The sequence below is a fragment of the Phalaenopsis equestris genome, unplaced genomic scaffold, assembly GCF_001263595.1.
Source record: "Phalaenopsis equestris unplaced genomic scaffold, ASM126359v1 Scaffold000054, whole genome shotgun sequence".
NCBI lineage: Eukaryota > Viridiplantae > Streptophyta > Magnoliopsida > Asparagales > Orchidaceae > Phalaenopsis > Phalaenopsis equestris.
In genome coordinates, this window is record NW_018164496.1 from 565717 (window position 1) to 580634 (window position 14918).

A 14918-nucleotide genomic window follows, 5' to 3' on the forward strand; every position below is an offset into this window, starting at 1 on the left:
AATGTTTTGCATATCTGAATAAATTCAATGCCAATTGTTCATTTATGTTGCTTTTGTTTACTGAGAACAATTCCATACTAAATAGTTTCTAATATGTTTTATTTTTTTATAATTAGCTTTTGTGGGTTAACCTAATCATGGACACTCTTGGTGCACTTGCATTAGCCACTGAGCCCCCAACAGATCAGCTTATGATGAGACAACCAGTTGGTCGGAGGTAACTTTTCATTTCCAATAAAAAATCTGCTTTATTATATAACGGAATTTCTACATCCATTGTCACCCGTACATTTGATTGTCAAAAACTGCATGTTTATCTGTTCTTCTGTCGTTCTCATTTTGAGATGCTGTTGAAGTTTTTCATGGATTATATTGTTTTCCTACTCTTTTTTTTTTTAGGGAACCCCTTGTGACCAATATCATGTGGAGAAACCTCATTGTACAGGTATGACATCACCTTAATTTAACATTTCAAGTTATTGTGGCCCTACATTTGTAATCCTTTGCATATATTTTTCCGTCGGGAGATTTACATACATACCATTGAATTGCTAATGTAGTTACATATCTTACACCTATAAAAAAATTTTATATTTACATGTATGACACTATAATCTCTAATTGACATAAAAATTACCGTTACTATTAACTTGTTTGAAGTGATGTAGATAGTGTTATTATATTTAGATAATATAAAAATTTAGGTGTTAAATATGCAAATTCATAAGAATTTAGTGGTAAGTTTGTAAATCCCCTTTTTTCATGATTTATCGATACTACCATAATCTGATTGTCCGTCTGATTGTCTGCGCAACTATAGGCTCTTTACCAAGTGACAATACTCATAGTCCTAAATTTTGGCGGAAAGAGTATTCTTCATTTGAACAATGAGACGCGAGTGCGCGCTGATAAAGTGAAAAATACCTTCATCTTTAATACTTTCGTTTTTTGTCAGGTAAATACTGCTCCTTTAAAATAAAGATTGCTCCTTTTTCTCTCTTTGAGTTCTACTTCTGACATTCTAAAATTGTGTAAATGTTCTTGTTATATTCAGATATTCAACGAGTTCAATGCTCGGAAACCGGATGAGATGAATGTCTTCAGGGGAGTTACAAAGAACCGCCTTTTCATGGGAATAGTAGGGATAACTCTGATTCTTCAGGTAGTTTTCAGATTTAAATTGAATGCAAATTTGTATAACAATATTAGGAATGTAAACTGTAGCATAAAATATTTTATTTCTGCAGATTTTGATCGTTCAATTTCTGGGGAAATTCTTTAAAACTGATAGACTTGACTGGCAGCTGTGGCTGGTTTCTATTGGAATTGCATTTTTGAGGTATGTTCATGACCGACCGTTCATGTAAATTGGGATTTGTTTGGGTATATTCTTCACTGTTTAGTTTTTTTTTTTTTTCGATTCAGTCACTTATTTGCTTGGTTATTATTTTCTTCTTGTTTTTGAAAAAAATTCCATGGGGAGAAAAAACTTTTGACACGCATATCTGTTAGTAAAGTAGTTATATTACTCACAAGGTTTTTAAAAAATAAAAAAAGTCAAACCTTAGACTGCCAGTCCAAAATTGCATATTAAACCTTAGATTGCAAGTCCAATTCTCATGAATTTACATATCTAACACCTAAACTTTGATTTTTACACTTACAGCACCTGAATCTTTTCTTGTCACAGAAAAAGTATCACTAATTTTAAAAGTATTTTTTAACTTCTAGAAAGTGAAATGCACTAGCTAAGATTGGCATATATGTAAAAATGAAAGTTTAGTTCGTAAAAATTATTGTCTTAACAGTATTTATTGCATCTTGAATTTGCATTTTGCTCCTCCCTCAGTTGGCCGCTTGCTGTTGTTGGAAAGCTCATTCCAGTTCCAAAAACTCCTCTTGGGGAGTATTGCCGAAGCTGTCTTAAGAAACCAAGCAGAGAACGTCAAGGTGATTTATCCTGTTATAATATACCAGTTATAATACATCAAATATGTTTCATTTTTATTAACAATATAACATAATAATAATGAAAATTTAAAATAGTAATTTTTATTCATCGTTGCTACATAAGATGATAATGGATTTTTTTGGCCATCGCAGGTGATGGATCTCATCGGTAACAGAATTGAACTTTTGTAAAAAAATATTTTGACTGATCTATATGGAACTTATGTTCCTGTAATTATAAAAAAGTGCTGATATGTTATATTTTGATCCAGCTGCTTAGCATTTGGTGATATATATGTATGTTTAGTTTGTCGAGCTTGATGAACTATGCTCTAATTTCCACACCACTAATTTTCATGTTTTCTACTAACCCTCTTAAAGTATTGTTGATTATGTTTGGCTTGGCTGCAAGCTTTTTTACAAGTTGAATACTTTATTTTGTTTATTTACATTTTTTTTCTTAATGAGTAAAAGGATACAAGCTTAATTTTCTGTTTTTGTTGGACTTGCGTTTTCAATTTTGCTCTAGGTTTTATGAAAATGGAGGCAAGTGTTTTTGTGAATACTTCATTTCGTGGACCATTATTATGTTGTGAATAAGTGCAATCATGCAATGTGAGATTTGAACCCAACTTGATTGTGGGAAAATAAATCGTCAATCACCGAATAAGTGCACGTGTTTATATATTTATCAAAACGAAATAATTTTTTTAATTATCCAAGTACTTAAAACACTTACAATTCTTTATAGCCTATATGTAAATCCAATCACAAAACTAACTGGAAGTTCGTGCCCCGTTCTGAAAAATAAGTAGATATAATTTTACACTCTTCACGCCATGCGTATTAAAAAAAAAATTGTTTTGCACTATCTATTTCGAAAACAAATAAATTTAACTTGTTGCAAGGAATTGAATGGTAGCATAAGGAGGGCGTTTTTCAATTATATAATTATAGTTCTTATTTTGAAATGCTTCATTAGGTAGAAAATGTGCAGCAACAATTAACAAAATTGCGCGAGTTCAACGTGAGCGCTAAAAATTATTAAATGATGGACCAGATGTTCGTCCGATTGAATATTCGACCCTTTCTTTTTTTTTTCAATGTTGTTTCCAAAATGTCTAGTCAATCAATATGAAAGCTTGAGGTATCTTAAAAGAATTAAATTAGAGGCCAATTTAACAAAAAGATAATAGTTCTCACATATTTTTAGGAGGAACAGTTTGCACATTCTTTCCATATGATATAATAAGTATGTTCCAAAAGCATTTTTCTTTATAAGAATATTCAGCATATCAATAGCAAAGATTGAACGCACCATAGACATCAAGCTCATCTGAAATTGTATTTAAAAATATAAAAAATTATCTTTTTAAATTTTATTTTCAAGAAAAAAAAAATATATAAATGACATTCAAAACTTAAATATTTACAATATTTAACACCCATGCAACTTATTTTAAACAGCAAATTCATGTACCTGTGGAGGCCACAAATAAGTACCTTCGACAATTTAGCTAAATCTAAGAGAACATCAATTGAAATTCTATTGTGAATTTCAACACGTTGAGTCATGATGTCATAAATAAATGCATGGGGATTTAAATACTTTGTAAAGATCAAACGATAAAAAAATAAAAAAAGAATTAAAAAGAAAAAAAAAAACTATCAAGCCTTAATCACCCACCAAAATAGACCTCAAATTCAAATTACAGTCTTAAGAGATTTTAAGAAAAAACTATCATAAACAAAGAGAAAATAATCAGGGATTTAAAGCAAAGTAGACATTTTAAAAAATAAGAGGGGAAAATTTATTGCATATTAATGTAAAACCCAAAAAAAAAGGACTAACAGAGAGAACTAACCGCCTCCCTTCTGCTTGAGAGTTATCTTGTCACCAAGACTGAGAGCAATCCCCTGAGTTTTACTTCTGATTCTGATATAACCGCTCAGCTTACCATCAGACTGCTTCTCAATGCTTATATTCACCAATGCGTCTTCCCCAAATACGCTCTTTGCGTATAAATTGGCCGCAAGGAAACCGCACTCCCCCTCCAGGGCAGAACTGCATTTTCACGCAGCCATTATAAATAAACAATATGCAAATTTACATACCCTACCACACAATTCTTCTCTGTTTATATATCTCCCACCTATACTTTTATATATATATATATATATATATATATACACGTAACACTTTGGTGCTTTATAAATCTATGCATGAAAAAGGTAAAATTCACTTTTAATATGTGGTAATGGTACTATTTTTTATGTGATATTAAAGATCTGAGAGTTGAGTGTGTAAGTATGAAAGTTTAGGTGTGATATTAAAATATATTAGAATTGTTAGGATATGTATGTACATGCCCCAATAAAATATAGGGGCACTTACATACATCCCACATAATTCTTACATATTTACAGATCTAACATCTAGGTTTTTCATATTTAGGTACATAATATTCAAATTTTTTACAAGATGTCGGAATCGGAAATACCACTTTCACCAACTTTTCATGCATGTTTTTAATACCAAGGCCTTATAATTATAAATATTAAACTTTTGGTATAAGACATGTAAATGCATGAGAATTATGTGGTATGAATGTAAATACCCCCTATACATTAAAGTTTAGATATGTAAATCTCACTTAGTTAAAGCGATGAATTTCAACGTAAAATTTATCACTTTAACAAGGGAGATTTACATATATTTAAATTTACATATATACCACTAAATTTCTATGTATTTGCATATCTAACCTCTAAACTTTCGTGTACAAATTATACAACCCAAATCTTTCACATCACATAAGATATCACTGCATATTTTCATGCATAGATAATGCTGCATATATAAAAATATTGAATGATGTTTAGGATCCTTTCTATTTTTTGCTTTTCAATTATTATTAATTTTTTTTTTATTTTGATTGTTTTTGTTTGAATTAAATTTATTTGGTTGTGATAGTTATTTTTAAAAGCACTTTTTAAAAATTTATAGTATTTTTAAAATAAGTTGATTTGCTTTTAAAAATAAAAATAAAAAGCATGTTAAAATTAAACTAATCAAATATATTTTCAAAAAATAAAAGGAAAAAATAAAAAATAATAAAATAAAAGTGATGTCAAGCAGGTTCAAAGTTTAGGTGTAAGCCATGTAAATATCTATTTTAGGTGAGTGGTGTGTAATAAATCTTTCTTAAATTTATTTATATAAAACCCTAATCTTTGAATAACATCAAAAATGATATTAATATTGATTTATCTAAGGTAAAATGCTTCTTTTCATGCATATATTTTAATGCTAAAAATACATACATACATACATACATATACATATACATATATATGTATATGTATATGTATGTATGTATGTATGTATTTTTAGCATTAAAATATATGCATGAAAAGAAGCATTTTACCTTAGATAAATCAATTATATATATGGAATGTATGTAAATCCCACAGCAATTAGTATAAATATAGAGTTAGAAACTTACGGAGCTGTGAGGCATTTCATATTGGTAGATTTAATGATGTGGTTGAGGAAGTCTTTCTCGTTTTGAAGAACAGTGTTCACTGCTACCTGGAATAGGAAATTTATGAAAATTGGTAAATTAAATTAATAATAGCGAAAAAAGGGAAGAAAAAACAGTATAATTAACTGATGATTATTGTCTTAGAAGATGTATCATCAAGTTAAAAAATGAAAAGTGCTCACTTTGTTAATTGGTCATAGTTTTTGTTTTAACCAAATGAAATAGATGGCATTAGTGATTCCTATTTCTAAGTTGAAGAGAGACAGAAAAAAGATGTTCAATATTATTGTAAAAGTAATAAGAATCTAATTTATGAGTTACACAATATATAAATACAGAGAATAAATAAAAAGATCGTCACATGACTTTTACTAATTTTGAGAAGGCAAATGACCGAATACTGCAAGAATTGATTTGGTGCACACTAAGGAAGAAAAAGGAATCTGTCAAAAAAACGTTGAAGTTATTAAAGATAAACATGATAAAACACTAAATAGTATTAAAAATATTTGTGGAGTGACTTACAATAGACTTACCACAAAAATCATGATCGAGTTCAAATCATTTTGAATTGGTCATAAACGCTCAATAAGAATATTGAAAGTAAATGAAATACTTTTAACCAGTGAGATATAAACTGAAATGAGAAGAAAGTTACAATAATGAATTAAATATTTAACTATAATTAGAAGGGGGTTCGAATAAATAATATATATATATATATATATATATTTAGATGGAGGATTAAATATCACTCAAATAAAGACTAAATATATAATACACAATTTCATTGTGTATGGTATTAAACAATTCCTAATAGACATTATGATTTCCTGGTAGACATTATGATAAGATAAAGTGATACATTAAGTGTGATAATTTTTTATCTTCGATACTATATAGAAGAATGGGGCTATCAATAGAGAGATTATGTCCAAAATTAAGACTAAGTGGTTGAAATGGAGAAATAGATCAATAATATTAAAGATAAGAGGGTATCATGGAAATTGGAAGGCAAACTTAATGAATTTGCAAATAGATTGGTAATATATAAATCCAAGCGTTTGACAATAAAAAGCAATCAATATTAAAAATAAGAATATCAAAGTTGCGCATGGTGAGATTGAGAATGTTAAAATGTATGTCTAGAAAAGACATGATCATGTTTGACAAACGGTTAGAATGACAATATTGAAAATAAGATAAGATGGTTTTAATTTTACCATATAAAAAGCATAAAATATGTCATGATTAGGAAGATGGATAAACTTAATGCTTGAAGATTTAGAAGAAGGAAAAGACTTGAGGACAACATGAATAAAAGTTATTTATAATGACATTGCAAATAAAAGATTCAACGCCTCATGAAGCAATTTGCAAGAGTAAAATAATTGGAAAAAAGCTAATTATGATAATCAATATGTCTATAAAATATCAAAGCAGATATAGATGACATGCAGCTTTGAATGAATGGAGTGGTTGATGATATTTTCACAAATAAATCATTCATATCATGAAAAAATATGGAACTGCAGGACGCAGAAAATAGATTAACAAAATATAAAATGAAATAAAGGAAAATTTACATACACACTGCACAATCCTTATGGATTTACATTTATAACATCTTGGTGCTATAAAGCTATGCATAAAAAGAGGTGCATTGGACCTTTAAAACTTAGTAGTAAAATGATATCTTTGGTGTGATGTTAAAAATTTGAGCATTATGAATGTAAATATACAAGTTTAGAAGTTAGATAAGTAAATAAATAAGAATTGTGTGGTCTGTATGTAAATGATCCTAAAATAAAACATTGAGCAGTGATAAGTAAGGTAGATTAAAGAGAACTCTCGGAAATCAAATGATCAAACGAATGCCAGTTGTACCTTATTTTCCCACTCAAACTCTGCCCACATATTTCTGAAGGCAACATCAGCACATGTAGCTGGAGATATGTAATCCATGATGTCAATATGTATGTCATTGAGAACAACAACAGTTCTCTCAAGCACATTTGAAGTCTCATAAACAATGTTGCCAAATATAACTCCAGTTTCCGTGGACGAAACCTTAATGTTGGCACGAATTTGTTTACTCGACTCGGGTGCCAATGTATAGTTTTGTGGGCGCTCAACGAGTTTGAGGTCACCCATTGTCGCTAACTCCAAGCATAGGTTCTGAAGTGTATCTTTCGTGCGGTTGATTACTGTTACGTCAAGAACGATGTCGTAATGATGAACGGTCACAAAAGCTTCGGCGTAAACTGGATCGCTAAATCCTGTTAATTGAAGAATGCGATTAAGTTTGTTGGCATCATCACCATCCATGGTGAATTCTCCGGTGGCACGTTTTAAGTCATCTTGAACTTCATCCTCTAACTCGAGCTGACTCATTCCCTGTAAAGGATGGTCATATAATATTACACTTTCAGGAAACATGGCATTAAAAAAAAGAAATTTACATGCATGGCACACAATTCTTAAGTTTTTACATATCTCACACCTAAACATTAATATTTACTTTAAACCTATGCATAAAAAGGTATATTTCACTTTTAAAAAGTGGAAATAGTGTTATTTTTTATGAGATATTAGGCTTTTGCATGGTGGTCTTTTAATAGGTTTTATCACTGGATTTATTAAATTCAGCCAAACGGTAAAATGAAAGAATTTTGTTAATTTAAGAATTTAGTAAATCCAATTTTTCTTTGGATACAGCCTAAATCCAGATTTATTAATCCAACGATTGGGTGGAAATGAATTTAATAAATCCCAATAACGTTAAATCCTGCTTGCAGCCAAACAGCCCCTAAAGAATTGAGTGCTATGTGTGTAAATACGAAAGTTTAGGTGTGAGATATGTAAATAAATAAGAATTTTGTGCTATGCATATAAATGCCAAAAAAAAAAAATCAAATCAAGTTCAGTAGCTCTTTCTTAAAGCATAACTAGTCATGCACCCCTTATTATATGTACAAGAAGCATAACTACCAATTGATTCCAGGATAAATATTTTAATAAACGCACATATTATATGAAAACATCCAGGTCAAAGTGAGAAAGAGGAATTACATTTTACCATTAGATGAAATAAGTGAATTGGATTGAGCATCGATTCACCATAACTAGAGCTTAACAAAGAAGAAAAGTGTTAAAATGATCTGTCATTTTTGAAGGGTTTAATTTAGTCCCGAAGTCGAAAAAAATGTCAATTTAGTCCCCAAAATCTTTTAAAGAGAGCGAAAATAATCATTCCTGGGGACTATTTCAACCCATTTTAAAATAGTCTAGAGACTAATATGACATTTTTATAAACTCCGAGACTAAAATGACCCCATATAAATAGTCAAGAGAATACTTTGAAACTTTACACCTTAACAAAACCATTTAAAGGAACTCGAACATCTCAATTTCACATGAAAATAATTGAATACCAGAAGAACATATCACAAATTATGGTAAATATCAAGCTTAGATTGAACTCTGGAAAAAAAAAATCAATTTCTAAATAAGAACAATTAATATGAATATGTTTCTCATGCATAGTGTGACAACCATGCAATATTTTAGTGATATACATAATAAATGGAGACTTAAGTCACTCAATAAATATGTAATACCAAAGAAAAATCCTGGCAATACAAATTTCAATAGCATGATAAAGTAATAAATAAAATTAAGAGCTCATTTTTTGCTAAGCATCAAATATAGTAACAAAACCTATTGAATAGTTCCACCAATCCAATAAAAGAATATGAAAAAAAAAAGATAGGTATGGAATGAAGTGCTCCATGTTATTTTACAAAAAACAAGGGTTGAAGCCATAATACAGCCTAGCTTATTTTGATGTGTGCTAGAAGGCAATGCCTGAGTCAACAGACCAAACTTTTAAGGGGCATTTACTTGCATATCACGCAATTCTTATGTATTTACATATCTAACACCTAAGCTTTCATATTTGCATACATAACACTCTAATCTTTAATATCAATCACATAAAAAATGCCACTAGTAGTAACTTCGTAAAAGTGAAGTACATCTTTCGTGCAAAGGTTCATGATACTAAAGTGTTTTAAGATAAGTAAATACAAATAAATTGTGTGGTATGTAACTTTTCCAACTTTAAAAACCGTAGTTTGAGCAAGTTTGATAACCAGCTAATAGAATTTTTGCTAATTTTGGTGATATATTAGTGACAAGTGCTTTGCCATTATCATGTAAATTCAGGTCAAAGTCAGTCAAACAAATAAGCATGCTTATATAAAGGTATAAACTGGCTTTGATATTTAGATCACAAGTTATCTCATGTCTAATATTTCATACATCAAAACGCAAAGAATTCTATCCACGCTGTTTCATGCCATCCCCCTTTACCCCCAACCCAACATAAGAATTTGGTAACATGTTCCATATGCTTCCTCATTCATCAAGTCCATATATCAATAGCATGTCTACATTACAAGTTTTAATAGATATCAGTTATATCCCATCTAAGGAAATAATAATTGTTTCCTTCACCTTAATACTTATCTCAGTTAATTAATTCCAACATTCTAACATCTAGAGGTGTCAAACAGCTCGATCACCAAACAACTCCTATTTGATTTTATAATTGTTTATGTTCAACCCATTTGTTAGGCAAATGAGCTAAGCAAGATCAAATGCATGTTAGAATATGTTTGCTCAATAAGAACTCTCAACTTCAAAAATTGCCTATCTTAGAATTTAATGTGTCGCTTATCCATCAGTTGCAACTACATATTGCACATAAATATCACACAATGGAGTGTCCAATAAATCTCTTAATGAAGTTCATTGTGTAGAAAAACCACTAGTCAATAACACAGTATCTGCTACTTTAGCTCTTTCTATGCCAAACATATAACTCTACAGTCGGAATAGCAAGCTTAAGCACATACTTGATGTGATAAGGAAAAGAGAATATGTGGTGAGAATGTAAGGAGTCTACAAATTTCTACTCCTTTGTACTCCGTATGCTCTCACAGGCAGAAATTTAGCTTTCAGTACTGTTTTCTATACCTTATAAAATACGGCCAGTAAAAAATACAGTAAACTGCTTTTATATGCAAGTTATTATTGACTGAATTAAAATAAGCTTTCTCATATAGATATAGAAACAGCATGGTGTGAAGGGCTACACAATAGGACACCACCAAAAAAGAATTGTACAGAACAAACAACATAAAAAATAAGAATTCAAAAGAAGTGTAGGTCCAAAAGTCGCTTTTAGTAATATGTCCAAGCAGGACTATAATATGTCCAAGCATTGCTATTATACGGTGCCACGAATACTGATAATACAGGTACTAATGTGGGAATACGATTACTCAGAAAGGTTATACTGCATACCTTTCTGCTCTTCAAATGGTAGAAATCAATAAGATCATCTGGTTGTGCATGAGATATCTGAGCCTTTGCTTTAATCTCCTCAGTCTCATTAAATTGCTTGTCAGCAAGCATCTTTGCAAAGCTCTGGCGGCATGAATGTAACCATATCTTTCTTACTTCATCGCCAGTGTTACAGAGAAGCCTAACGCAGAGCACTATTCTTTCAAAAGAATCATTATCGATTGGATGGGGGAGATAAGATGAACGTCCAAGCTGCAGCATGGAAACCATGATCAATAATGCCCCAGTACATGCTTTATTTAATTCAGTCTTGGATGGCTGGACCTCTTCCAACCTTAAAACCAGCTTAGTCAAAGTGCAAGAAATTACAGCTCCTAAAAAGAAGTCCCCCGAAAGAATCAAAGACCTCAAATTTCCAATTGTGACCAAGGAACCAGGTGCAAGAACAGGAGCAGACAATGCCGTTTCTGAGGCAGCGCTTTGTGTAGCATAAGTTCCATCAGCAAGGACAGCGGGTCTCCTGGAAGAAACAGTAATGTAAGAATTTATCTGCTGAGGTCGCTTAGTGGCATCTACAGTATCACCCTCTTCAGCAGCTGTGTAGAACGGGAGCTCACCAAGGCACTGTTTGATGGTAGAAATTCCATTCTCAACTTCCGAAAGTGAGAGACAGTATTCCCCTATAATCCAAAGGGCACAGGAACAGACCCTTGCAGCTCGGATCTGGTAAAATGTATCCAGCAGCCTTGTGATTATTGAGACCCTCAATTTTGGATTTGTCTCAATAATCTCACGGACAAAGAGCACTACATCAACAGCAGAGGCGATGTTACTGTCCCCAAGGAAATCCATTAGGAGATGAACAACGGTACTCGCAACTTCAGGGAACTTCATAGCACATGTATGAATTGCCTGAACTAGCATCTGTCTATACTCACCATTTTTCTCGAGCTCACCACTTTGAGTCTTCACAACCTCCTTCTTGAGTGTCAGCACCACCTCATCAACATTTCTAGGGGTTATCAGATCCAGCGCAATGTCTAGTGTTTTCCGACGAATATCAACATTAGGGCTTGAGAGAGCCCTGAGGACATCCATGATCATTTCCACCATGATATCACTGTGAGAAGACTTTAGCTCATTGAGCCGTTCCAGAACTATGAGCTTGACATTGTTATCGCTCTGTGACAGTAGCTGGCAGTAGGTATTGGCTGCTGCTCTTATTGCCGTTGGAGCAGAGGAAAGGGAGACCAAAGTGCCAGCACACTCGTAGATAACTGCAATAGATGGTGCGTTTAGGAGGGAAATGATGATCTTGATGTACCTGCCCTTCTCCGCACGATTGGATCTGCAGACCTTCCGAATGAGATCGAGCACAACCATCTGCAGCTGTTCGGGCCAGTCTTGAACCTGGTCAACATGGGAGAGAAGGTAGTTGACAGCTCGATCCTGGGCGCAGGTGAAAAGCATGAGGAAGGCATTACGGCGGGCAGAGGGATCCTGCTCGCTATTGAGGATGCGCTCAATGACCTCTGGAGCATCTGCAAGCAGGTGCTCGCCTTGGGGGAGCTTATAGATGGACATGACAGCAAGAATCGCATTGCGTCTGATGAAAGGGTGACGGTGCTCGATATTGGAGAGAATGGAAGGAATGAGGGGCTCAATGATCTCAGCCTCAGAAAGGCGGCAGAGGAAACGAAGCGTGACGCCTCGGATGTACTCGTTTGGATGTTGCAAGTTGTTCCGGAGGTTCTTACAGATGAGGATCATCTCCGGTAGGACGCGGCCGGTGGAATCGGTCTTGTCGATTATCTCGAGATAAAGGAGGAGAAGTTTCTGGATCGTGTGGTCCTCAGAAGGAAGTACGTAGCGGACGATTGTGATGAAAAGCTGCGGAAGGGCCTCGCCGTTGAGAAGAAGCATGACAGCCTTTTTCATGGCGTCGATCTTGGCGGCGACATCGTTTCCCTCGAGTGCCAACTTGATCTCGTTTGCCAGTGCCGGGGTTCCCTTGTCGAAGTGGACGAGGAGAGTGGATGACCTCTCCATTCTGCTGCGTGTGGAACTGGAAAAGGAAACAAAACAATGGAGGTATATAAGGAATTGTTTTCGTAGATCTGAGGGATTGGAACGCAGATCTAGTCGATTTCGGTTGGGATTAGGTGATAGAGGAAGGAATCAATAAGAAGCCTGTCTGGTAACGGATTTAGAGCAGAATATAAGCTGGATTTAACCTAAAAATCTTGCCAGACGGTCATTGGGAACAAAATAAAGCCGCGATTTGGTAAATCCGAAGAGAGGGAATAGAAAAAATGGCCCGAACAGGTGCCGACTCACCTTCCTCAATGGTCTCAATGGTTTTGGGAAGAAGCGGAGCGGAAGGAGGAGGAAGATGGAGTTACGGTGGTCTCCGTACGCCGCGATCCCAGCGATCTCGTGGTTGACTTCCCAGCTAGCTCCAATTGCGACTGTATCGCACTAGCCCGAGGGTTCCTCCACGAAGCCGGTGAGGGTTTCGGAATCCGGGGAGAGAGCAGTGATGTAGGCGAGCGAGGGTTGCTAATAAGTTAATTTTATTTTAAGTTGATTTTATTAATTTAATTTAATTTAAGTTAAACTTATTAAATTAATTGATTAAAAATTAATTATTAGTTAAAATATTAGATTGAGAAATAGTGAATAAAAGATTTGAACATGCCCTCTTCTTCTTCTTCCTTACATCTTCAGTTCTTTATTGGGCTTCATTGCAATTGATCTGTGTGTTTAACAAAGTCTAATCTATAATTCTTATATCATGCCTACTATATAAATACAATTGAAACGAGGCAAGCATATAACATGTGTGTGTTTATGTATACTCATGGACTAACGTAAAAGATATCCCTGGTTGGAGATAGTGAAGGGAATATTCAAATGAAGTACATGTTCACATGGAATGTCAATTCACCGACCTCTTCACCTCAAGTCAACTTGGCAAAGGTCTTGATTCCAACTAACTTGATCATAATATCAATAAAATTCAATGAACCTTTGGCGTAGGCCCAACTATAACATAGTCTAACTGTCAAGCACCCTACCGAGTACCAACTATCAAATACCAACTGCCAAATACTAGCTATCGGATACTAATTATCAAGTATCAACTATCGAGTGCCAGCTATCAAGATCAATGGTCAAGTACTGGGAAAATATACATTAGGGATGAGATACTATATGAATGCCCAAATGGGTGTATGTGTCAACAGTATAACCATTCTTCTAACTCGCCTCAGTTTGACAAGTATTTCATCATCCAGTTTCATCTCCCCACGACGCGATTGACTACATTGACGAAGAACATGAAAATCTTGTCAATTTATGTCCTCTCTTTCTTTATGTAGGTCTTTTGCAACATAACTTTTTAATATGTGATGTTTGTAAATTGACAAAAAACATTAAATGTTTGATAATATTTAGTCATCTGACTTTATCATTCTTCTTTTAAGAAGGGAGACCAAATAAGCAAGACGGCTTACGTCGGAAATCAAATAGTGATAGACAATTGTTTATTTGATATGCGACTTCAAGGGGGACATTCTCCTCAATCTTTTATTATAAAAAAGTGCATTTATTTTTCGCACATGATTGCATCATGCATTTAGAAGATTAATTAATGTTTAACTTATCACATCTTTCAACTATTTTCTTAAATAAATGTCAATGTTAGCCATTTTGTAAAATAATTAAATTAAAAATATACTTTTTTTCTAAATCAAATTGATAAGATTTTAATGGAGAATGTTTTTATAAGCCTACCAATGTTTAAGCATCGCCTTCTCTTTTAAATTGTGATCCATTCTTACATTATAAAAGGTATTTATAACTAAAATTTTACTTGATATTGTAAAAAGGATAACCATAGTTCACATAAAAACACTTGAAATGCATATGTATGTATGTATGCATACAACACACTCAAAACACGTACGCTCTAAAACTGTCAGCATGGATCTCAAAGCAATCTAACGGCCTGGACAATCGAGACGTCACACCATCTTACAACTAACCGCGTGA

At 33.2% G+C, this 14918-nt stretch overlaps 2 protein-coding genes across 3 annotated transcripts; one reads left to right on the forward strand and one right to left on the reverse strand.

Annotated features, from left to right (window-relative positions):
* Positions 1-78: 78 nt before the first annotated feature.
* LOC110019342 (calcium-transporting ATPase 9, plasma membrane-type-like) lies at positions 79-2418 on the forward strand. Its single transcript, XM_020716975.1, has 7 exons — positions 79-217; positions 400-445; positions 821-955; positions 1055-1162; positions 1248-1339; positions 1850-1950; positions 2104-2418. Exons 1-7 carry the CDS (start codon positions 138-140, stop codon positions 2121-2123), a joined length of 582 nt encoding a protein of 193 aa, XP_020572634.1. The 5' UTR covers positions 79-137; the 3' UTR covers positions 2124-2418.
* A 1207-nt stretch (positions 2419-3625) lies between these two features.
* Positions 3626-13413, reverse strand: LOC110019233 (coatomer subunit beta-1-like). 2 transcript variants are annotated; one of them, XM_020716820.1, is made up of 5 exons: positions 13203-13413; positions 10866-12930; positions 7383-7892; positions 5457-5542; positions 3626-4015 (listed from the first exon to the last, which is right to left on the reverse strand). In XM_020716820.1, exons 2-5 carry the CDS (start codon positions 12912-12914, stop codon positions 3811-3813), a joined length of 2850 nt encoding a protein of 949 aa, XP_020572479.1. In that variant the 5' UTR covers positions 12915-12930; positions 13203-13413; the 3' UTR covers positions 3626-3810. The 2 variants fall into 2 exon arrangements, with proteins under 2 accessions (XP_020572479.1, XP_020572480.1); XM_020716821.1 differs by lacking the exon at positions 13203-13413 and having other exon boundaries at positions 10866-13196.
* Between the last annotated feature and the right edge of the window lie 1505 nt (positions 13414-14918).

Bases quoted from the DNA above. Each gene is read 5' to 3' on its own strand.
- LOC110019342 (XM_020716975.1), top strand. From the start codon at position 138: ATGGACACTCTTGGTGCACTTGCATTAGCCACTGAGCCCCCAACAGAT. The intron at 218-399 runs GTAACTTTTCAT...TTTTTTTTTTAG, and splicing joins AGACAACCAGTTGGTCGGAG to GGAACCCCTTGTGACCAATA. The intron at 1,951-2,103 runs GTGATTTATCCT...TGGCCATCGCAG, and splicing joins ACCAAGCAGAGAACGTCAAG to GTGATGGATCTCATCGGTAA.
- LOC110019233 (XM_020716820.1), bottom strand. From the start codon at position 12,914: ATGGAGAGGTCATCCACTCTCCTCGTCCACTTCGACAAGGGAACCCCG. The intron at 7,893-10,865 runs GTATGCAGTATA...CATCCTTTACAG, and splicing joins ACCATTTGAAGAGCAGAAAG to GGAATGAGTCAGCTCGAGTT. The intron at 4,016-5,456 runs GTAAGTTTCTAA...GTGAAAATGCAG, and splicing joins ATGAAATGCCTCACAGCTCC to TTCTGCCCTGGAGGGGGAGT.